This window comes from Mustelus asterias, chromosome 2 (assembly GCF_964213995.1).
Source record: "Mustelus asterias chromosome 2, sMusAst1.hap1.1, whole genome shotgun sequence".
NCBI lineage: Eukaryota > Metazoa > Chordata > Chondrichthyes > Carcharhiniformes > Triakidae > Mustelus > Mustelus asterias.
Window position 1 is genome coordinate 36492757 of NC_135802.1, and position 24592 is coordinate 36517348.

At 42.8% G+C, this 24592-nt stretch overlaps 1 protein-coding gene across 4 annotated transcripts in view; it reads left to right on the forward strand.

Moving 5' to 3' along the window:
* Nucleotides 1-24592, forward strand: part of arhgap12b (Rho GTPase activating protein 12b) — a 191967-nt gene that overhangs the window by 160521 nt on the left and 6854 nt on the right. For all 4 annotated transcript variants that reach the window (XM_078233355.1, XM_078233365.1, XM_078233375.1 and 1 more), the window contains 6 exons: nucleotides 3334-3432; nucleotides 5777-5879; nucleotides 14296-14412; nucleotides 17412-17510; nucleotides 17848-17925; nucleotides 23785-23919. In XM_078233355.1, coding sequence (XP_078089481.1) covers nucleotides 3334-3432; nucleotides 5777-5879; nucleotides 14296-14412; nucleotides 17412-17510; nucleotides 17848-17925; nucleotides 23785-23919 — 631 coding nt within the window. The remainder of the gene's footprint in view (nucleotides 1-3333; nucleotides 3433-5776; nucleotides 5880-14295; nucleotides 14413-17411; nucleotides 17511-17847; nucleotides 17926-23784; nucleotides 23920-24592) is intronic.

Here is a 24592-nt window from a genome sequence, read left to right on the forward strand (position 1 = left end):
AGGATATATTGGCCTAGGAGGGAGTGCAGAGAAGGTTCACCAGGTTGATACCGGAGATGAGGGGTGTAGATTATGAGGAGAGATTGAGCAGATTAGGTTTGTACTCGTTGGAGTTTAGAAGGCTGAGGGGTGATCTTATAGAGACCTATAAGATAATGAAGGGGCTGGATAGGGTAGAATTGGAGAGATTCTTTCCACTTAGAAAGGAAACCAGAACTAGAGAACACAGCCTCAAAATAAAGGGGGGTCGGTTTAGGACAGAGTTGAGGAGGAACTTCTTCTCTCATTGATTCACTTCAGATCAGCCATGATCTTATTGAATGGCGGGGCAGGCTTGAGAGGCAAGATGGCCTACTCCTACTCCTATTTCTTATGTTCTTAAATTTGTAACATAAAACCTAGTCCCTTGTAAAATTCAAAGCAGCTGTCATTTCTTGAACTGGTAGTTTCCAGAAATGCCTTAGAGGCAGCATCACCTGTTGTGCAAAACTAAATGATGGATATGTTGATTCAACTGCCATTTAACAAGGAAAGGGCTATGAGAATGTGCCTTCAGGAAAAAAAGGCAGAAACTTCAAGGCAAACTAGCCGATTGAGAGGAGAACAGCAGCAGAGTATTCCATACTGTGAAATTAGCGAAGCTTCAATTTCGTTATATACAAACCCAGAATTAATTAATGATGTATTTTCTGTTCTGGTTTTCCCAAAGGAAGTACAACATTCAAATGTTGCCTTCAGTCAGAGGCATTGTGATGCATGTATTCCTTTGAATACAAGGAAATGGATTTTGAAACCCTGGATTAGCAGGGGGACAAGATTGAAATCTGGATTTTTTAAATCTTCAGAAGGGACAACTGTGGGTGATCTCAGTACACTCTATATGGTAGAGAAGCTGACACAAAGTTTACAAATGAACCGAATTTTAAAAACTAATGGATTATAAGTTTGTAAATTTGTTATTTGATTTAAATTGGCTGTAATCTGTTTCAGAAATTAGTTTTGTCGTCTTGATGGTTTCCACAGTTGGAATTCAACAATGGTAGCAACATTTGAATCTTGAGATTTTATTGGGAATATAGCCTGCTTTTGCACTTGTGATATGTATTGTGGAATATATCAACAGAAGTACATCCAATTATTCTTTACTGATGGTCACAGATTTTGCTTGTCACACCAACATAGAACATAGAACATAGAACATTACAGCGCAGAACAGGCCCTTCGGCCCACGATGTTGCACCGACCAGTTAAAAAAAAAAACTGTGACCCTCCAACCTAAACCAATTTCTTTTCGTCCATGAACCTATCTACGGATCTCTTAAACGCCCCCAAACTAGGCGCATTTACTACTGATGCTGGCAGGGCATTCCAATCCCTCACCACCCTCTGGGTAAAGAACCTACCCCTGACATCGGTTCTATAACTACCCCCCCTCAATTTAAAGCCATGCCCCCTCGTGCTGGATTTCTCCATCAGAGGAAAAAGGCTATCACTATCCACCCTATCTAAACCTCTAATCATCTTATATGTTTCAATAAGATCCCCTCTTAGCCGCCGCCTTTCCAGCGAAAACAATCCCAAATCCCTCAGCCTCTCCTCATAGGATCTCCCCTCCATACCAGGCAACATCCTGGTAAACCTCCTCTGCACCCTCTCCAAAGCCTCCACATCCTTCCTGTAATGTGGGGACCAGAACTGCACACAGTACTCCAAGTGCGGCCGCACCAGAGTTGTGTACAGTTGCAACATAACGCTACGACTCCTAAATTCAATCCCCCTACCAATAAACGCCAAGACACCATATGCCTTCTTAACAACCTTATCTACTTGATTCCCAACTTTCAGGGATCTATGCACACATACACCTAGATCCCTCTGCTCCTCCACACTATTCAAAGTCCTCCCGTTAGCCCTATACTCAACACATCTGTTATTCCTACCAAAGTGAATTACCTCACACTTCTCCGCATTAAACTCCATCCGCCACCTCTCGGCCCAACTTTGCAACCTGTCTAAGTCTTCCTGCAAACTACGACACCCTTCCTCACTGTCTACCACACCACCGACTTTGGTGTCATCAGCAAATTTGCTAATCCACCCAACTATACCCTCATCCAGATCATTAATAAATATTACAAACAGCAGTGGCCCCAAAACAGATCCCTGAGGTACACCACTTGTAACCGCACTCCATGATGAATATTTACTATCAACCACCACCCTCTGTTTCCTATCCGCTAGCCAATTCCTGATCCAATTTCCTAGATCACCCCCAATCCCATACATCTGCATTTTCTGCAGAAGCCTACCATGGTGAACCTTATCAAACGCCTTACTAAAATCCATATATACCACGTCCACTGCCTTGCCCCCATCCACCTCCTTGGTCACTTTCTCAAAAAACTCAATAAGGTTAGTAAGGCACGACCTACCTGCCACAAAACCATGCTGACTATCACCTATCAATTCATTACTCTCCAAATAACTATAAATCCTATCCCTTATAATTTTTTCCAACATCTTGCCGACAACAGAAGTGAGACTCACCGGTCTATAATTCCCGGGGAAGTCTCTGTTCCCCTTCTTAAACAATGGGACAACATTCGCTAACCTCCAATCTTCTGGTACTATACCAGAGGCCAACGACGACCTGAAGATCAGAGCCAGAGGCTCTGCAATCACTTCTCTTGCCTCCCAGAGAATCCTTGGATAAATCCCATCCGGACCAGGGGATTTATCTATTTTCAGACCCTCCAGAATATCCTGCACATCCTCCTTATCAACTGTAATACTGTCTATTCTACTCCCTTGCAACCCAGTGTCCTCCTCAGCTATATTCATGTCCCCTTGCGTGAACATCCCCAACTAAAATGGCAGGCCACCTACCTACTCCAGTACTCCATCAGTGATTTTCCTAAAATGAGCCAGATTGACACTTGCCACAAAAATTTGGAACTTTTATGAACTTTTTAATTTACTATATAAGATTTCAACTCCATAGAAGCTTATCATTGATCAAAACATAAAATGGAAATGCATAATATATTTATGTAAATTAGGCTTACTGATTTGTTAATGCCAATTCCAGGTCCAGAGAATTGTTGGATATTAATGCTGAAGTAATGATTGGTGACGCCAGTGAGAGATGGTGCTCTTCTGAAATGTAACGTAATTGACCAGAATTCAAAAAGCCGTTAGTGTTACATATGTTAGGCTTAAATTGTAGAACACAAGACAGTCTAAGCTGTACGTAAAATTGGTATTGCAAGTGATAGGATGGTTATGAATAAATGTGATCCTACATTTATTTTTTAAAATCTTGCTGTTTTCCAGCTCAAAACGCGTCAAGGAACAGAATTACTAATTCAGTTGGACAATGACAATCTCATCAATGAATGGTATAAAGCTCTTGAGGAGACTATTGGCAATCAGGTGTGTATTCAGATTGAACATTTTGATTTCCATCTCTTCATTTTTGACGCACAGATTTCTCTTGCTTTTACTGATTCACTGATAAATGCTTCACAATATACTTGGGATGCAACACACCTAATACAAAGGAAGATAGTTCGGGTTGTTGGAGGTCAATCTCCTCAGTCCTACAACATCACTGCAGGAGTTCTTCGGGGCAGTGTCCTAGGCCCAACCATCTTCAGCTGCTTCATCAGTGACCTTCCCTCCATCATACGGTCAGAAGTGGGGATGTTCGCTGATTGTTCAGCACAATTTGCAACTCAAATACTGAAGCAGAACTTGCCTCTATGTAGCAAGATCTGGAGAACATTCAGGCTTGGGCTGATAAGTGGCAAGTTACGTTCATGCTTCGCAAATGATAGACAATCTCCAACAAGAGAGAATCCAACCATTTCCTCTTGGCATGCAATGGCATTATCATCACTAAATCCCCCTCTCTATCGATATCCTGGGGGGGATTACCATTGACCAGAAACTTTCCCTCTATCCCACACCTCCTCACTTTCATCGGCTTATGATGAAAGTGAGGAGGTGTGGGATAGAGGGAAAGTTGGCCGATTGGATAGGTAACTGGCTGTCTGATCGAAGACAGAGGGTGGTGGTCGATGGAAAATTTTCGGATTGGAGGCAGGTTGCTAGCGGAGTGCCGCAGGGATCAGTGCTTGGTCCTCTGCTCTTTGTGATTTTTATTAATGACTTAGAGGAGGGGGCTGAAGGGTGGATCAGTAAATTTGCTGATGACACCAAGATTGGTGGAGTAGTGGATGAGGTGGAGGGCTGTTGTAGGCTGCAAAGAGACATAGATAGGATGCAAAGCTGGGCTGAAAAATGGCAAATGGAGTTTAACCCTGATAAATATGAGGTGATTCATTTTGGTAGGACTAATTTAAATGTGGATTCCAGGGTCAAAGGTAGGGTTCTGAAGACTGTGGAGGAACAGAGAGATCTTGGGGTCCATATCCACAGATCTCTAAAGGTTGCCACTCAAGTGGATAGAGCTGTGAAGAAGGCCTATAGTGTGTTAGCTTTTATTAACAGGGGGTTGGAGTTTAAGAGCCGTGGGGTTATGCTGCAACTGTACAGGACCTTGGTGAGACCACATTTGGAATATTGTGTGCAGTTCTGGTCACCTCACTATAAGAAGGATGTGGAAGCGCTGGAAAGAGTGCAGAGGAGATTTACCAGGATGCTGCCTGATTTGGAGGGTAGGTCTTATGAGGAAAGGTTGAGGGAGCTAGGGCTGTTCTCTCTGGAGCGGAGGAGGCGGAGGGGAGACTTAATAGAGGTTTATAAAATGATGAAGGGGATAGATAGAGTGACCGTTCAAAGACTATTTCCTCGGGTGGATGGAACTATTACAAGGGGGCATAACTATAGGGTTCGTGGTGGGAGATATAGGAAGGATATCAGAGGTAGGTTCTTTACGCAGAGAGGGGTTGGGGTGTGGAATGGACTGCCTGCAGTGATAGTGGAGTCAGACACTTTAGGAACATTTAAGCGGTTATTGGATAGGCACATGGAGCACACCAGGATGATAGGGAGTGGGATAGCTTGATCTTGGTTTCAGATAAAGCTCGGCACAACATCATGGGCCGAAGGGCCTGTTCTGTGCTGTACTGTTCTATGTTCTATAATATTGTGGATAAAGGAACAGGCCAGAGGCTGGGAATACTGCAGAGAGTAACTCTTTCCCTGACTCCCCAAAACCTGTCCATCATCCACAAGACACAAGTCAGGAGTGCGATAGAATGCTCCCCACTTGTGTAGATGAGTGCGGCATCCAACAATACTCAAGAAGCTCAACACCATCCAGAACAAAGTAGCCTCCTTGATTGGCACCCCATCCATCACCTTCAACATCCACACACTCCACCACCAACACACAGTGGCATTTGTGTGTACCATCTACAAAGATACACTGCCGAAACTCTCTAAGACTCCTTCAACAGCACCTCCCAAACCCGTGACCGCTTCCAACTAGGATGACCAGGATAGCAGATTCATGGGAACACCACCTGCAAATTCCCTTCCAAGTCGCACAGCATTCTGACTTGGAACTATAATTCCATTCCTTCACTGTTATTGAGTTAAAATCCTGGAGCTCCCTCCCTAGCAGCACTGTGGCTATGCCAACTCTGAATGGGCTGCAGTGGTTCAAGAAAGTGGCTCAGCACCACCACCTCAAGGCCACATAGGGATGAGCAATAAAAATGCTGGGCTAGCCAACAACACCCCTCCCCGTGAAAGATGAAAAGAAATTGTATGAAAATTGATTTTGATACCGCAACTAATTTCATTACAGACAGTGGAGTCTGATGAAGCCGCTGAAGATGATACTCCAGAGTCCCCTGGAATTGAAAAGCATGATAAGGATAAAACTAATAAAGACTTAAAGAAATCACGCCGTAAGTCATAAAAACAGAATAATTTCACAAAGTTAGACTAAATGTATGTGTATGTTATAGTTTTGGTCTACAAGAAAAAGTTGTGATTAATTCTCGTTTAACTTTCTCCCCGCAAGCACAACTTTTGCAACAGTTTTAAAAAGAGAGTTGAGGTTGAAATTGCCATTTTGGACTTGCTCTTTACAATTTTAATAAGACTGGTGAATAGTTTCATTGGTAAAGATATTTTATATGCAAGTGTAAACAGCTTAATACCATACATCACTGCTCTATTTAAACTGAATTATTCCTTTGGGAATGATTTTGATTTATTTATTATTGTTACATGTATTAGTATACAGTGAAAAGTATTGTTTCTTGCGCACTATACAGACAAAGCATACCGTACATAGAGAAGGAAGGGAGAGAGTGCGAAATGTAGTGTTACAGTCATAGCTAGGGTAGAGAGAAAGATCAACTTAATGCAAGGTCGGTCCATTCAAAAGTCTGATGACAGCTGTTCTTGAGTCGGTTGGTACGTGACCTCAGACTTTTGCATCTTTTTCCTGACGGAAGATGGTGGAAGAGAGTATGTCCTGGCTGCTTTTCTGAGGCAGCAGGAAGTGTAGACAGTGTCAATGGATGGGAGGCTGGTTTGGGTGATGGACTGGGCTTCGTTCATGATCCTTTGTAGTTTTCTTGCGGTTTTGGACAGAGCAGGAGTTCTGATACAACCAGAAAGAATAAGTTATGTACATTAGTGCTCAGCATGTCCTGTATGTAAAACACATTATTTGAGGTAAGAGAACTCGCCGGTTTTCTGTTGGTAAAGATGCAATGGCCTGCTGTAATATAGGGGGCGATTCTCCCAAAAGTGCTGAATTGGCGAGAAAACTGGTCGAGGTCACACCATTTTTTTCAGTGCAACTTCAAACCCGAATCTCTCCATTCTGCGCAATGCAGAGGTCACAATCATGAATATCATTAAAAACCCAGGGGGCGGGGCCTATTCATGCCAGAGTCTTGACAGTTCTGGAACTCTGCGCATGCGCAGTGGCCCTGATCTGTCAGTCTCCCTGTTTGCTGGCCAGCTCGATTGCTGGCCAGCCCAAGACTACCGCAGTGCTGCCCCTCCAGCACCCCCCCTCGCGGCCCCCACGACAATTCCTGGGCCAGCCCCGAACCGCCCCCCCCCCCCTCTCCATCCTGGAGCACCCCAATGTCCAGCCCACACCCCGCCAGCACTGGCAATAACCCCACCATCACCACAGCAGACCCCTCCCTGGCAGACCAGCACCCCAGCCCAGACCGATCCCCATGCAGAGTGGGAGCGGGACCCCCCCAATTCCCACCAATCTCCTCCTAGGTCCTGCCCACAATAGGCCGCACCCCCGTTGGCACTGCACCATGCCCCCAGCAGGGTGGGGTGGTGCCCCTTTGACTTGGGCACTTTGCCCCTTGGGCAGTGCCAGGGGGCACAGGCTGGCACTGCCAGGGTGCCCATGCACAGAGGGCATCACCCCACCCCCTGCTGACCGAACCCTGGTGGGCCCCAATTGCCTCCTTTTCACTCCAGCGGGGTCTCCCGCTGGTTCCCTGCGAGTGGGGAGCTACTCTAAACCCTGCCAGAGTGAAGTACTCCTGGCGGGGTGGGAGATGCTATCGGGCCCAGCAAGTTCCGTGCTGAGCCCAATAATGACATTTAAACTACATTTAAAATATATTTAAAACAGATTAAAATTACTTGCCTCTCTCCCATCGGTTTCCAGCGCAGTCCGGATTGCATCTGTTCCCTGGCTCTGGGAGATGCGCATGCGTCAGGAATGTATGCACAAATCCCACCAAATAGCTGACACTCGATTCTCCTGACTGGATCTGCCAGAAAATTTGCAGGTCGTAATGGATGAATCACCCCCATAAATTCAATGATGACTAATGAAAAAAAGTTTTATTAAGGGTCAGCATTTGCTAACTTTTTTCCTTCTTGACTATACCATGGTAATTTCGTTTGTAGTGGCTTTTAGGTGCACTGTTATATCTGAAACTCAATGAATTTCTATTTTCTATGTTTCTATGAACAGAGGATGGATGTATAGTACTCTGGGCTGATATTTTCCCCGCTCCATCAATTAGGGTATCTGCAGTCAGAGCAATGTTTTATAATTGGAAGAAATAAGCATTCAGATCTTCATGGGGAAATAACAGAACACCTACCAATGTGTAAAAATGCATTGTTCTTCTGAGAATAATAGCAAACGTCTCGTAATGTATTGATGGCATCAATCCAATTTTGAAATTGATGCAGTTACTATTTTAGGCCAATTTGTATGTTATTAATTATCAAACATCCAGCAATATAGATGAAAACAAATCAAAAATATTTTCCGGTACATAATTAAAACCTTATATTTTCCTTCTCCTCCAGTAACATTAAATCCACAGTTACGTAGGCATAACAGAATAAGTTTAGTCGCTGCTGACATTGGTGACACCAGAGCAGAAGACTTGTTGTTTCACCGAGGAGGTTGTCAGCCACAAATCCACCCTTAAAATCTGTGGCTTTAAAGGTTACAGGAAACGTTAAGTTCATGCTGTGGACTCTTAGGCTGCAACAGGCAACATCAATGACATCTGACAGTTCAAAGCATGTCAGTATATCAGGGAGGTCACGCTATAACAATCTCTACACTTCAAAAGTATTTAATTTGGCTGTAGAGTGCTGAGGGATATCCTGAGATCGTGAAATGCAGTTTTTCATTCTCTATTGACAGAGAAAAGCAGGATGAGAAAGCACTAGGTTTCCCAGTCTCATGGCAGGAATTCCTGTGGTGCATGGTACCATTGACTCACAGTGGCTTGTGCTCTCTGTCAGCATCCTGATGTCTTCACCAATCGAAAGTGAATCATCAGTGTGCAGTTAATGCATCGTGCAGCATCGTGATGTCTTGGACATCACAAAAACATGAGATGGGTGTAGAGTTTGCACTGCCGTACACCTGGTACCAAGCATTCTGTACGTGCGTGCACTTCGGCGCCAAATTTCTTCCTCTTTCTAGTAAGCCGATTGTAGACATGGATCGTTTTGTTACATGAAAGGTGGCCAGAGACACCAGTAGCCAATAAACCTACTGGCCAGGATCTCGCATCTGAATCTGGCAGAGAGAGCAATAGTTATTCTGCCTAGTCCACATAGGACAGAGCAGGACTAACGTTAGCTATGAGCAGAGTACCAGGGCTTCCAATGACCAACCTAGAGCATAGAACATAGAACATTACAGCGCAGAACAGGCCCTTCGGCCCACGATGTTGCACCGACCAGTTAAAAAAAAAACTGTGACCCTCCAACCTAAACCAATTTCTTTTCGTCCATGAACCTATCTACGGATCTCTTAAACGCCCCCAAACTAGGCGCATTTACTACTGATGCTGGCAGGGCATTCCAATCCCTCACCACCCTCTGGGTAAAGAACCTACCCCTGACATCGGTTCTATAACTACCCTACCTGGAAAGAAAAAACTAAAATCAGGAACAAAGCAGTATGAAAATGATTTTTTTGAGGTATAATAAGAAGTCTCACAACACCAGGTTAAAGTGCAACAGGTTTATTTGGAATCATGAACTTTCAGAGTACTGCTCCTTCCTCAGGTGAGTGGAGAGTTGGGTTCACAAACACAACATATATAGACAGGCTGGGCTCAACCGGGATCTTGGGTTCATGTCATACTTCATTTAACCCCCACCATTTTACCTGGGCTTGCAAATTCCCACTAACTGTCCTGGCTTGTGACAATTGACACCTCTTTAACCTGTGCTTATCCTTCTGACCACTCGCATTGTCTGTACCTGTAAAGACTTGCATTCCAACCATTATCTTGCAATTGTCTCTCCGTCTATATGTGCCGTGTTTGTGAACCCAATTCTCCACTCACCTAAGGAAGGATCAGCACTCCGAAAGCTCGTGATTCCAAATAAACCTGTTGGACTTTAACCTGGTGTTATGAGACTTCTTGCTGTGCCCACGCAGTCCAACGCCGGCATTTCCACATTTTTGAGGTATGGTTTAGTTAATTGTGATGTCGAGATGCCGGCGTTGGACTGGGGTGAACACGGTAAGAAGTCTCACAACACCAGGTTAAAGTCCAACAGGTTTATTTGGTAGCAAATACCATAAGCTTTCGGAGCACTGCTCCTTCGTCAGATGGAGTGGAAATGTGCTCTCAAACTGTGCAAACAGACAAAATCAAGTTGCAGAATACTGATTAGAATGCGAATCCTACAACCAGCCAGGTCTTAAAGGTACAGACAAGGGAGTTCATTTGACTGCTCCATTTCAACTCTGTCAATCCCAGTTTTAAATGAAAGTTGCGAAAATCCCAGAGGACCAGAGGCTGCTCTCTCCTTTTGAGAGAGAGAGAGAGCTGTGGATCACCATACCTCAGACAAGGTGAAAGGTTGAGAAGGTGGAGCCTTCCTGGAGAACCTCAACTGGTATGGGAATTGAACCTGCGCTGTTGGCATCACTTGGCATTGTGAACCAGCCATCCAGCCAACCAAGCTAAACAACCCTCCCTTCCCCCACCAAGCATTAAATATGGTCAGCGATGGAACACCCATAACCCCCCCTGGGGTAGGAAACCCAAAGATTGAGTGAAGATGTTGCTTGTACTTGTGTGCCAACTTAGTTCTGTATACCCAAGTCTTTCTGAACATCAGCGTCCAAGTTGTGGGCCTTTAGAAAATGTTCTACTTTTCTATTCTTACGGTCAAAATGAATAACCTCACACACCCAGATTATACTCCAGCTGCCACCTTGCCCACTCGCTTAACCTATCTATATCTCTTTCCAACGCCTTAGTGTCCTTCTCCCAACTTTCCCACTAACTATACTAAGTGCTTAACATTGCCACATTCCCTTTTGCTCCCTCCCGACTTGAATGGCATTCTTTACCATGGTGCCATAGTCAGTTTGCTCATCAAGGTCAAGGCTGAGGCTCCTCCATCACTACTTTCTGTATCCCCATACCTTCCTGGCTTGCAGTCACATTTTCCTGTTCCTGACCTGACCTAAGGGTTGCGACTGCCTCCTAAAACAAGGTGTCCAGGTAACTGTCCCTATCTTTAATGCTCCAAAATGTCTGCAGCTCAGACTCCAGTTCTTGCCCAAGTTGCTCACACTACAAACCTTTACCACCATATGATTATCTAGGGTTGCGGTACATTCCACAGATTCACACATTGCATTGACGACGCAATACCATCCCTGACATGCTTGACTAACCTTATTTATTTTATTAGTCAGTTAGTTATTAACTTACACAGCTAAAGTAATAGCAAGTCTATTCATTTGGAGACGGAAGAATACGCACCAGGGTATAGAAAGTAGCACCTCTTTCTCCTTTTGCACTAAATTTTTGATTTGATTTATTATTGTCACATGTATTAACATACAGTGAAAAGTATTGTTTCTTGTGTGCTATACAGACAAAACATATCCTTCATAGAGAAGGAAACGAGAGAGTGCAGAATGTAGTGTTACAGTCATAGCTAGGGTGTAGAGAAAGATCAACTTAATGCAAGGTAAGTCCATTCAAAAGTCTGACAGCAGCAGGGAAGAAGCTGTTCTTGAGTTGGTTGGTACGTGACCTCAGACTTTTGTATCCTTTTCCTGCAGGAAGAAGGTGGAAGAGAGAATGTCTGGGGTGTGTGGGGTCCTTAATTATGCTGGCTGTTTTGCCGAGGCAGCGGGAAGTGTAGACAGAGTCAATGGATGGGAGGCTGGTTTGTGTGATGAATTGGGCTACATTCACAACCTTTGTAGTTCCTTGCGGTCTTGGGCAGAGCATGAGCCATACCAAGCTGTGATACAACCAGAAAGAATGCTTTCTATGCTGCATCTATAAAAGCTGGTGAGAGTTGTAGCTGACATGCCAACTTTCCTTAGTCTTCTGAGAAATTGGTGGGCTTTCTTTTAGCTATCGCGTTGGCATGGGGGGGACCAGGATAGGTTGTAGGTGATCTGGACACCTAAAAACTTGAAGCTCTTGACCTTTTCTACTTCGTCCCATTGATGTAGACAGGGCATGTTCTTCTTTACGCTTCCTGAAGTCGATGACAATCTCCTTCGTTTTGTTGACATTGAGGGAGAGATTATTGTTGCTGCACCAGTTCACCAGATTCTCTATCTCATTCCTGTACTCTGTCTCGTCATTGTTTGAGATCCGACCCACTACGGTGGTGTCGTCAGCAAACTTGAAAATCGAATTGGAGGGGAATTTGGCCGCACAGTTATAGGTGTATAAGGAGTATAGTAGGGGGCTGAGAACACAGTCTTGTGGGGCACCAGTGTTGAGGGCGATCGTGGAGGGGGTGTTGGTGCCTATCCTTACTGATTGCGGTCTGTGCGTTAGGAAGTTCAGGATCCAGTTGCAGAGGGAGGTGCCGAGGCCCAGGAGATGAGTTTCGTGGGAATAATAGTGTTGAAGGCTGAGCTGTAGTCAATAAATAGGAGTCTGACATAGGTGTCCTTGGTATCTAGGTCTTCCAGGGTTGAGAGCATGGCCAGGGAAATGGTGTCTGCTGTGGACCTGTTGCGGCGATAGGCAAACTGTAATGGATCCAGGTAGTCCGGGAGGCTGGAATTAATTTGTGCCGTGACTAACCTTTCGAAGCCCTTCATAATGATGGATGTCAGAGCCACCGGCCATTCTACACCTGTTTTGAGCAAGAGGTCACTACCAGTACCAAATTCCCTAAGTTAACACACATTCCCCAGCGCACTCAGGGCCTCGTCATCTCACTCCGTGCTGTTGCAAAACCTGTCTGTGTTTGCAGTGAGTTGATGACTCACCCAAGTTGCAACTGTGAAGTCGACTTCTTGCCTATTCAGGCAACACCTATCCAGGCAACCACTTTCAGCTGATTGGAAGAAAACGGCCATTACTAGGCAATTTCTGTTAAACTGGATGTCTTGACTAGCTTTCAGTTTTAAAGTTTGAAGTTAGAGCCTGACTGTTAATGTAAATTATAGTTTTAGAGAAACTTACCAGAGATATCCCACCTGCCTGTACCAAATTCCTGACTTGGCATAATTTGTACCACACAAGTGCCAAAAAAATGACCATCTCTGACAAGAGCGAATTTAACCATTTCCTGTTGACAATCAATGGGATTATCAGCACTGAGACTCAACTCCAGAAACTCAACTGGATTAGCCATATAAATACTGTGCTACAGAGGCTACGAATCCTGAGGGAAGTAACTCACCTCCTGTCTCCCCAAACCTGTCTGCCATCTAAAAGGCACAAGCCAGGAGTGTGGTAGAATACTCTCCACTTGTCTGAATGAGTGCAGCTCCAACAACACTTGAGAAGCTCAACACCATCTAGGACAAAGCCCACTTGATTGCTAACCCTTCCACAAAATTCATTCCCTGCACCTCTGATGAACAGTAGCAGCAGTCTGTGCATCTACAAGTTGCACTACAGGAACTCACCAAAGCTCCATAGGCAGCACCTTCCAAACTCACAACCTCTGCCATCTAGAAGCACAAGAGCAGCAAATACCTGGAAACACAACCACCTGGAAGAACCCTTCTGAGCCACTCACCATCCTGATTTGAAACATATTGCAGTTCCTTCACTGTTGCTGGATCAAAATGCTGGAACTCCCTCCCTAACAGCACCATGGGTGTGCCTACACCTCCAGGACTGCAGCAGTTCAAGGCAGCTCACCACCACCTTCTGAAGGCAACTAGGGATGGTAGGCAATAAATGCTGGCCTAAACAGTGATGTCCACATCAAATGAATGAACTTTTAATTCAGCTACTTTTTAAAAACGCTATGGCTTGTTGGCTATTCGTGCCAATGGAATTAGAAGCACTGGGGAAATCTATTACATTATTGCCCTCTGTGTTAAAGACATAAACATACAGTACCAGTAACAAAAATAAAGAATTGCATTTCTGTGTCACTTTTCATGATTTTGGGACATTCCAAGCACTTTACAGCTAATAAAGTGCTCAGAAACGCAGCAGCCAATTTGTGCACAGAAGGATCCCACAAACAGCAATAGAATAACGACCAAACAATTTAGTTGATCAAGCCAACTCTCCTCTAGGGAATAGTTCTATGGAATCTTTTATATCCACTAAGAGAACAGGCAGAGCCTCAACTTAAGCGCTCATTTGATAGCATTTCCACAGTACTGTATTGGTGAGTCAGCCTAGACTTTTGTGCTCGTCTGGAGTGGGGCTTGAACCCACAACCCTCTGATTTAGAGGTGAGAATATTATTAACTGAGCCACGACTGACAACCAGTCATCTTATTTTTTCTTAATGATAGAATCTTGCTCTCTTATTTCTTAATGGGATTTAATCATTTTGTAGTTTTAATTACTTTGTAATTCAATCCTTTTTGTTTGTTCCCATTTATTACAGCAATAAAATCTAGTAGCATAGATACAGCAGATCAAAAAAAGACAAAAACAAAATTGAAGAAGTTCTTGACCCGAAGACCAACATTGCAAGCCGTCCGAGACAAAGGCTATATAAAAGGTAAGAAATACGATGTACCATAGCTTTCTTCAAGGCATAGTGGCACTACAATGAATTTCTGAGTATGAGTGAAAGAAGCCCAGTTATTTTTATTGCAAGCATTTCAGGGATAAATGTATTTAAATTTGCTTAAAGGTTTTGGATTTTTATTGTTTCTACTGAGTACATGCAAGTAATCTGTTCTTCCCCTTCTCTCAATAAAGTTCTCACTGGGTCATATCCTTTTACATCTAAGCAGACATTAGCTCTTTTCACAGGTCTCTGGCAAAGCTGCTATTTAACACACCACAAGGAAGTGCATGTTTCCCTTCAGTTCTCTTCCTCTGACCCCCTGTGTAAGAGCAAGGGAATTCAGCAGAGTGAACAGAATAACTCATGTCCTTCCTGTCAGTGGCATTGTGATTTCCTACCAAGCTCTAAATATGTTAAAATGTGAGACTTTTAAAACGCTGAATTTTTTTTTAAAGCCTACTTAAGTTCATAATTGGAAACTAAGAAAATGCTTTATTTTATTCAGTTAGTTAGTATTTCTTCCCCTCAAAAGTGCAGGTTGTGTAATACGTTTAATGTTTAATTTCATTCTATTAAACACAGTACTGTAGGTAAACCTGAGCATTGGATTGTAGAACAGAATGGTTACAGCACAGAAGGAAGTCAATTGGCCCGTCGTGTCTGTGCCATCTCTGGAAGAGCAACTCGCCTAATGCCAATCAGCCATCCTTTCCCTGTAGCCCTGCATATTTCATCATTTTTTAGATAATGATCCCATTCCCTTTTGAATGTCTCATTGAACCTGCCTCCACCACATTAACCAGCTGTGCATTCCAAATCCTAACCACTCGTTGTATGAAACTCATTTGTCTATTCTTTTTTTTGTCAGTTACCTAAATCTGCGACCTCTGGTTTTGATCTGACTGGTTCCAGCAGTCAGAATAGTTTCTCCCTTTCTACCCTGTCCAGAGCCCTCGTGATTTTGAATTAAATCTCCCCTCAACCTTTTATTCTCCAAGGAGAATGGTGCAAGCTTCTCTAATCTATTGACATAACTGAAGTCGTTCATCCTAAAGCCATAATCATTCATCTTTTCTGCAGCCTCTGTAATATCTCCCCAAAGTGTGGTGCCCAAAACTGGACGCAATGCTGCAGTTGAGGCCAAACCAGTCTCTTATACAGGTTTCACATAATTGCTTTTGTACTCTATACCACTACTTTTAATTGCCAGGATCCCGTGTGTTTTATTAACCTGTCGTGCCACCTTGAATGATTTGTGCACATATACACCAAGGTCCCTCTGATGCTGTAGCCCCTTTAGAATTGTAATCTTTATTTGGTATTGTGTCTCTGTTCTTCCTATCAAAACAAATCACTTCTCACTTCCCTGCCACTTGTCCACTCATTCCACCAACCTGTTTACCTCCTTTTGAAGTAATACAGTATCCTCCTGACTGTCTGCAATACTTCCAAGTTTCAGATTGTCTGGGAATTTTGAAATTGTGCCATGTACACCAGGGCATTAATATATACCAGGAAGAGCAGTGGTGCTAGCTCCAACTTTTGGGGAACGCGACTACAAACTTTTGTCCTCTCTGGAAAAACAACCGTTCACCACTCCTAGAATAAAAGCAAAATACTGCTTTTATTTCATTCACCGATAATCTTGCCTATTTTGTGTCCATATTGCCACTGTCCCTCTTATTCCATGAGCTCTAACTTAACCCATCAGTCTGTTGCGTGCACTTTATCAATTGCCTTTTGGAAGTCTGTGTACATCACACCAACAGTATTACCCTCATCAACACTCTGTGACCTCATCAAAAATCTCAAGCAATAAAGCACAATTTGCCCATCATACATTCTCGATTGCTTTCTTTAATGAACCCCCATTTGTTCAATGACTATTAATTTTGTCCCAAGTTATTACCTTCGAATGCTTCCCTATCACCGAGATTAAACTGACGGACCTGGAATTGCTGGGCTTTTCTTATTTTTCAACAAGGTTGTACCTTGTACTGCAATTCTCTGGTCACCTGGCATCACCTCAGAATCTAAGAAAGATTGAAAAGTTGTGGCCAGTGCCTGCCCAAGTTCCACACTCACTTCCCTTAGTTTGAACCACTAAGTAAAGAATTTATTTTTTCAAGAGAAATCGTGACGTATTTGTACAGTGGTTTTATACTCAGATTGTCATGTAGTGTAAAAGCGTTTTGGCGTAAGGATCATGGTTGTGAAGGGATTCATTTAAGAAAATAATTAAATCCGTGGTTTACATAAAACTTCACAAATGAATACAAACCAAGTTATTTAAAGTAATATTGGCCTGGATTTTGCAATGAGTGGTGAATGAACATCACTTGAATTCATTGCACTTACAGTGGTCCTCAGACTTTCTTTGGCCTGTGTGAAGAGTGTAACAAATGGAATTCTGCCGCCTTCAATCAGATTGACAAATTTTTACTGAATCGTGCAGTGTCTAAAGCAGGAAACATCATTTAGAATGTTTCATTCAATGCCAAATCATTGCAGAAAGAATAGTGGGATTAAGAGATCATGATAAAGCACAGAAAGAAAATGTCAAAAAATACATTTTTTAAAAACATTCGTTAATAATTAAAATTGAAAGGAGTGAGACACCACACCATGAGAAATTTTCAGTTCTAGATAGGTTATTTCACAGTAATTAAGTATTCTGTGCATTACAAATAATTTACACTTGACAATACAAGACCTAACATTTTCTGCTGTATTTAGTTGGTGAGTACCCCAACATCACCATTCCGGTATTATGCTGCATTTTCTGGAAAGATACATATAGTGAAGCTTGGCAAGAAATAGGGCACACGAACAGCAACTCTACAGTTAACTATGCATCTGCAGGTGCCTAAGTTGTTTACTGATCTCCTTAATTACAATGATCACTGTTTGCCTCGCTGTTATACTTAATATAAATGCTGAGCCATTATCTGAAAATAAATGAGTTTACGTGTAACTTTTTTGTGCAGATCAAGTGTTTGGATGCAATCTAAATAGTCTTTGTCAGAGAGAGAACACAACAATACCAAAATTTGTGGTGATGTGTATTGATCACGTGGAGAAAGAGGGTATGTTATTCTAAGACTTGATTTTTTAAAAACTACTGTGATATACTGTTTATTAACTAATTTCTATATAACCAGAATTGTTCGCCCATTCAAAGTAATGGTACAAAATAGCTCAAAAATACTGTGTCTGGCTATCAATATCTCAGTGTTTCCTTTAATTGTAGTATAAATTTAAATTGATCACATTTTGCTACAATATTTTTTTTTGCATGATTAAAAAGCGTATGTTCTGGTAACATTGGACTATAATATTTTGCAATTCAGATCCATTAGTCTAGGAGTTTCTGGGCCTTGAGACTCTTACCTGTTCTTATGTTGTTCCATGTTATGTCATCAGGCTTAAACATTGATGGTCTGTATAGGGTGAGTGGCAACCTAGCTGTGATACAAAAACTTCGCTTTGCAGTCAACCATGGTAAGTTATTTTATTAACCGTGTGAATTTTTTAAGTGATAATGTATCTAGTTGGCAGTAGAGCATTTAATGTTTGTAAATTTGGTTAAGCACACCTTCAAGTTCAGAGCATTTGAATTTTGAATGCGCACAAAAAAAAACAAGTGAGGTGAAAAGCAAGGGGCATGGTAAGTAGCCTGTTTCTCAATCTCTACTATTGATTCTCTTGAGCTGTAGATATAGCTCTTGGGGTTAAAGGGATCAAGGAATATAAGGGAAAAAATATTGAATTCATGATCAAAATGAATGGCCTACTCCTGTTTCTAGTTTCTGTAAATCCAGTCACTGAAGTGTGGAACAACACTTCAAAGTTAGGTGCCCTCAGACTTTTATTTTCTTCCTTATATGTAGCACCTAGATTTAGATCTGAGAAACTTGTTAAAATCATGAACATAGCACATAGATTCATTAATATAAACCTGTATAACAAGGCACCATGTTGCTTTTAGTATTTTCGGTTTTTAAACTGATTTCCACTTAGTATTCCACAGCTGTAAGCTGAGAAAAGTTACTTGTGAGCAGAATTAGAAGTAACTAACCATACCACATTCAGTGAGGAAGAAATTGAGAGTTGATAGCAACTTATGTTTATCAAGAAAAATACCCAATTTATGAACATGAACCTTAGCATACAGATTGGCATATTGGCAACAGAGAATGTAGATCACCTTCTCAATTGGTCCAGATTTTTCTTCAGTTGTTCTCGAAATGTGGATGTGTTGACCCACCTAACTTTTCTGAGAAGTTTCTTCATGACCAGTTCATAGAAATCATAGAAACCCTACAGTGCAGAAGGAGGCCATTCGGCCCATCGAGTCTGCACCGACCACAATCCCACCCAGGCCCTACCCCCACATATTTTACCCGTTAATCCCTCTAATCTACGCATCCCAGGACTCTAAGGGGCAATTTTTAACCTGGCCAATCAACCTAACCCACACATCTTTGGACTGTGGGAGGAAACCGGAGCACCCGGAGGAAACCCACGCAGACACGAGGAGAATGTGCAAACTCCACACAGACAGTGAGCCGAGCCAGGAATCGAACCCGGGACCCTGGAGCTGTGAAGCAGCAGTGCTAACCACTGTGCTACCGTGCCGCCCAGTTGCTGTGATAATGATGGTCCCACAATGGTGTTTGGGTAGGGAGTTTCAAAGTTTTGACCACACTTAAAACAAAGTAAAGTACAGCAGAAGAACAGGCCCTTTGGACCTCCAAGCCCGTGTTGATCATGATGCCCTAACTAAACTCAGACAAAGTCTTCTGCCCTTACTCGGTCCATATCCCTCTATTCCCTCCCTATTCATGTACCCATCCGGATGCCTCTTAATTGTTGTTAATGTGCCTACTTCCACCACCGCCTCTGGCAATGCGTTACAGGCACCCACCACATGAAAAACTTCCCCCTCCCATCTCCTTTAAACTTTCCCCCTCTCACCTTGAACCTGTGCCTCTTTGCAATTAACACTTCCATCCTAGGAAAAGCCTCTGACTATCCACCCTGCCTATGCCTCTCATAATTTTGTAGACCTCAATCAGGTCTCCATCTTTCCAATGAAAACAATCCTAGTTTATTTAACGTCTCCTCATTATCAACACCCTCGAGACTAGGCAACATCCTGGTGAACTTTCTTTGCACTCTCTCCAAAATGTCCACGTCCTTCCAGTAATATAGTGACCAGAACTACATGAAGTACTCCAAATGCAGCCTAACCAAGGTTTTATATAGCTGCAACAAGATTTCCCAACTCTTGTACTCAGTATCCTGGCTGATGAAGGAAAGCGTGCCATATGCTTTCTTAATTGCCTTGGGCACCTGTGTTGCCACTTTTAGGGAACTGTGGACTGTATGCCCAAATCCTTCTATGTTAATATTCCTAAGGGTTCTGCCATTTACAGTATAATTCATACCTAAATTTGATCCTCCAAAATGCATCACCTCGCATTTGTCTGGATTAAACTTTATCTATTTCTGTGCCCAAGTCTCCAATCTATCTATATCCTGTTGTATCCTCTGACAATCCCCGGCACTATCAGCAATTCCACCAATCTTCATGTCATCCGCAAACTTGCAAATCAGACCCCCTACGTTTTCCTTCTATTATACTACAAACAACAGAGGACCCAGCACTGATCCCTGCGGAATACACTAGCCATGATGTGGAGATGCCGGCGTTGGACTGGGGTAAACACAGTAAGAAGTTTAACAACACCAGGTTAAAGTCCAACAGGTTTATTTGGTAGTGTGGCTTTTGCTACCAAATAAACCTGTTGGACTTTAACCTGGTGTTGTTAAACTTCTTACTGTGAATACACTAGCTACAGATCTCCATTCTGAAAAATGCCCTTCCACCGCTACTCACTGTCTTCTATAACCAAGCCAGTTCTGTATGCATCTAGCCAGCCCAACCTGAATCCCATGTGATTTTAGTTTTTGTACCAGTCTGCCATGTGGGACCTTGTCAAGTGCCTTACTAAAGTCCACATAAACTATATCCGCAGCGCTTCCCTCATCAATTATCTTTGTCACCTCTTCAAAAAACTCAATCAGGTTGGTGAGACATGACTTTTCCCGTACAAAACCATGCTGCCTGTCACTAACTAGTCTATTTTCTTCCAAATGTGCATATATCCTGTCCCTCAGTATCTTCTCCAAAAGCTTTCCCACCACTGACATCAGGCTCACTGGCCTATAATTTCCTTGATTATCCCTGCTTCCTTTCTTAAACATTGGCTATTCTCCAGTCCTCTGGAACCTCGCCTGTGGTCAAAGAGGATGTGAAGATATCTGTTAAGACCCCAGCTATTTCTTCCCTTGCCTCCCACAGTAACCTGGGATAGTTCCCATGCGGCCCCAAGGACTTGTCTACCTTAATGCAATTTAGAATACTCAGCACTTCCTCCTTAGATATATTGACATTCTCTAGAGCGTTCACACACCTATCCCTGACTTCAACATCCGTCATGTCCTTCTCCTTGGTGAATATTGATACAAAGTACTTACTCATTAAGGATTTCACCCACTTCCTGTGGCTCCACGCATAACTTGCCTCCATTGTCCTTGAGTGGGCCTACTCTTTCTCTTGCTACCCTCTTGCTCCAAACATCATAGAAGAAATCATAGAAACCCTACAGCACAGAAAGAGGCCATTCGGCCCATCGAGTCTGCACCGACCACAATCCCACCCAGGCCCTACCCCCCTATCCCTACATATTTTCCCACTAATCCCTCTAACCTACACATCTCAGGACACTAAGGGCAATTTTTAGCATGGCCAATCAACCTAACCCGCACATCTTTGGACTGTGGGAGGAAACCGGAGCACCCGGAGGAAACCCACGCAGACACGAGGAGAATGTGCAAACTCCACACAGGCAGTGACCCAAGCCGGGAATCGCACCCAGGTCCCTGGAGCTGTAAAGCAGCAGTGCTAACCACTGCGCTACCGTGCCGCCACACCATTTTCTGGATCCTAGTCAGGTAATCCACCCCGGTTCTGCTTGGGCCTCTATCCCATGGGTTATTACATATGCGTAATAACCCATGGGATTCTCCTTGACCCTGTTTGCTAAAAATATTTCATGGTCCCATTTAGCCCTCCTAATTCCACATTTAAGTTCCTTCCTACTTTTCATTATATTCCTCAAGGAATTCGTCAGTTTTTAGATGCCTAGACCTATTTGGGAGTACTCCCAAATAAGAGTACTCCCAAATAAGCACCCTCCCCGTGGGCCACTCTTGTCTTTATCCATGACTACCTTAAATCTTATGGATTTCTTAATGATGAACCAAGTGATATATGTCCGGGTCACGGTTATATGCAACTTGGAAGTGAACATGTTACATATAGTTGCCAGTTTTTTTTCTTTTCTGGTGGTAGGGGATAGAGGGGAGGGAGGTTTTACTCGAAACACTTTGATCGATTGTTGCCTTGCACACTGGAGATTACACATACTGCAGTCTTCCGCTGTCATAGGGTCAGAAGTGGAGATGTTTGCATGGGGGGGGGGGGGGGGGGGGGGGGGGGGGGGGGGGGGGGGGGGGGGGGGGGGGGGGGGGAGTAACTCCTGCCGATTCTTTTTTAAGATGGATTTTCAGATTGAATCTCTGACACGCTGAGCACTGCAGAGTGCCCTAGCAAGATTCACCGCCCCACCCCCGCAAAAAAACCGGATGGCCAGTCCCAATCACCCCCTTCCCTCTCTCTGCCACCGATCTCTGTGCAGAGTGGCAGCAGGAACCCCCCACTGATCAGGTGCTGCCTGATGCCTGGTGGGCAGTGCCTGTCTACTTTTGCTTCACATACAAAAAGGTTTTCCTTTTAACTGTCATTGACCTAATCTTCCCACACTTGTTCTGTTGCATGGACGATTCCAGCCTCCAAATCAGGAGAGTCTGGCTACATGAAAAGGGATGGTGATTTAGGAAAACCCACCAATTCCGATTCATAAATTGAAATCTACAAAATACGACCAACTTTTAAACAAAATATATGGTACCATGCCTCATTGCAACATTGTATAGATTATTTCTGCTCAAATTTTCAATACCAAATAAATGACTGAATAAGTGGAAAGTATTTTTCTAACCATTGGATAGTGATAGTATTGAAGGAGAGAGTCATAAATAAAACAATTTCGAGCATGCCTTAATCAATGTGCATTTATTTTTGGAGAGTTATGTGGAGAGTTATGTGCTGAGTTCATGGTTATTTTCTATTAAACTTTGATGGAAAGGAAATATGTTTTATAAACATTGTGCAGAAAGAAAACTATTTAACACTAAAATCAGCAATTTATTTGCACAAATTGTGATTTGGGCTGAATCTCAAATATATAAAGCTTGTAATTCCTATAGAGGCCCAAGCAGAACTGGGGTGGATTACCTGATTAGGAACCAGAAAGTGGTGTGGGGGAAACTTATTCCGCTGGGAATCTCTCCTTGTTTTCAATGTGTCTATTTTCAAGTTTTGGAGCTATAGCAGATGGTTGAGAACTCTCATATGTTCCTAAGACCCCAAAATTTTGAAAAAGAAAATAGGTCCTGAAAGGTATCGGTTATCTACAATTGTGTTAGATGGCTCACTGAGAAACTGAATAATGGAAAGAAACATAACCTCTGTTCTGCTTGTCCTGGACCTTTGTATGGCCAAATTAGCATGATGCCACTCGGCTTCCAGGCTTCCATTGGAGTGGGGTCTCTTGCTGACACAATATGCCTGTTCTGAAAATGAAAATGATCCTACCCCTAAATTTAAGATAAGCTGTTCGTAACTGCAGTTTGTAGTGTCGGAGTAAGGACTGCCAAATTTTGAGCCTGCAATCTTTACTTTTAAAGAAATAAGCCATTGTATACACTTTGCTTGTGATTTTCCTTATCAAATTTCCTGTTTCTTTCCTTTTTTCTCAATCGTGCTAAATTCCATATCTGCACTGGTGCTTTCAATGCTGCTGCTTAATCTTTGCCCCAGCAATGTGGGTCACACCCAATCTCGTTTTTTTTTGGGGGGGAGGGGTGGTGAGAGTGTGAATCTGAATCTCTACTCATTCGTATGTATTTTCCCATTCTTCATTAACATCCTAATGATCATGTCAGATTGTTACTTCCCTCCTGATTCTAGGAGGATTTGATGCTTGATTCTGTTTGCCCAAACTCAGTTCCTCATTGGACCCTAACAGCGAGCATTTTGGCTCAAATTTGATCTCATGATCCGTAGATGAAAAGATGCACAATAATTATTAGTCCTCCATTTTTAAAACAGTAGTTACGAAATACTGATTTACTTCTTAAATATACCAATCAATTATGCCTTCCTTACAGATGAGAAGCTGGACTTGAATGACAGTAAGTGGGAGGATATCAATGTTATTACCGGGGCCCTCAAGATGTTTTTCAGAGAATTGCCAGAACCTCTCTTCACATATCATCTCTTTAATGACTTTGTCAATGCAATCAGTAAGTAAAAGTCACAATGATATTGTCTTAACCTCATTTTGAAACTTGCTGGTTTAAAGAGTTTATGATCACTTGATTGTAGTATGTCACCTTTGAAACCCACTCCAAAAGTTGAACGCTAACAAGTTAGGCAGACCTTCCACTGATGTACAGTGGTGCCGTCAGTGGAGATGTTAAACCGAGACTCATGCAGCATTAATCCACCCCCCTCACCCCCAAAAAAAACCTGGAATTCATATCTCTCATCTGGTAACAAACATTGTCAACTAACTGTTAGATTTCTTCCCAATTTCTTTTCTTCCTATTGCTACCTTGATTGAGAGTAGCTAAGTTAATATATAATAGGGTTGTATGAAATTTTCCTGGTCTGTATGGTTTAACTAATTAAGTGGTCTAAGTCACCCAGACAGTCAACTTCTGGTATTTACATTACCCACTATTTTTGTTGAATTAAAAATGTGACTTTTAATAGTTTGGATCTTGGAAATATCAGTGTACCATTCTTTTTGAATGATGGTCAGGAGTGATATAAGGACTCTCATTTCAAACGTCTACAGTATATTGCTTTTGTGACATTAGTGTTTTTCTTACGAATGAGATAAAAATGCCTTGTCACAGTAACTGTAGCAGAAAAGTCTAATGATGACCATGAAACCATTATCGATTGTCATAA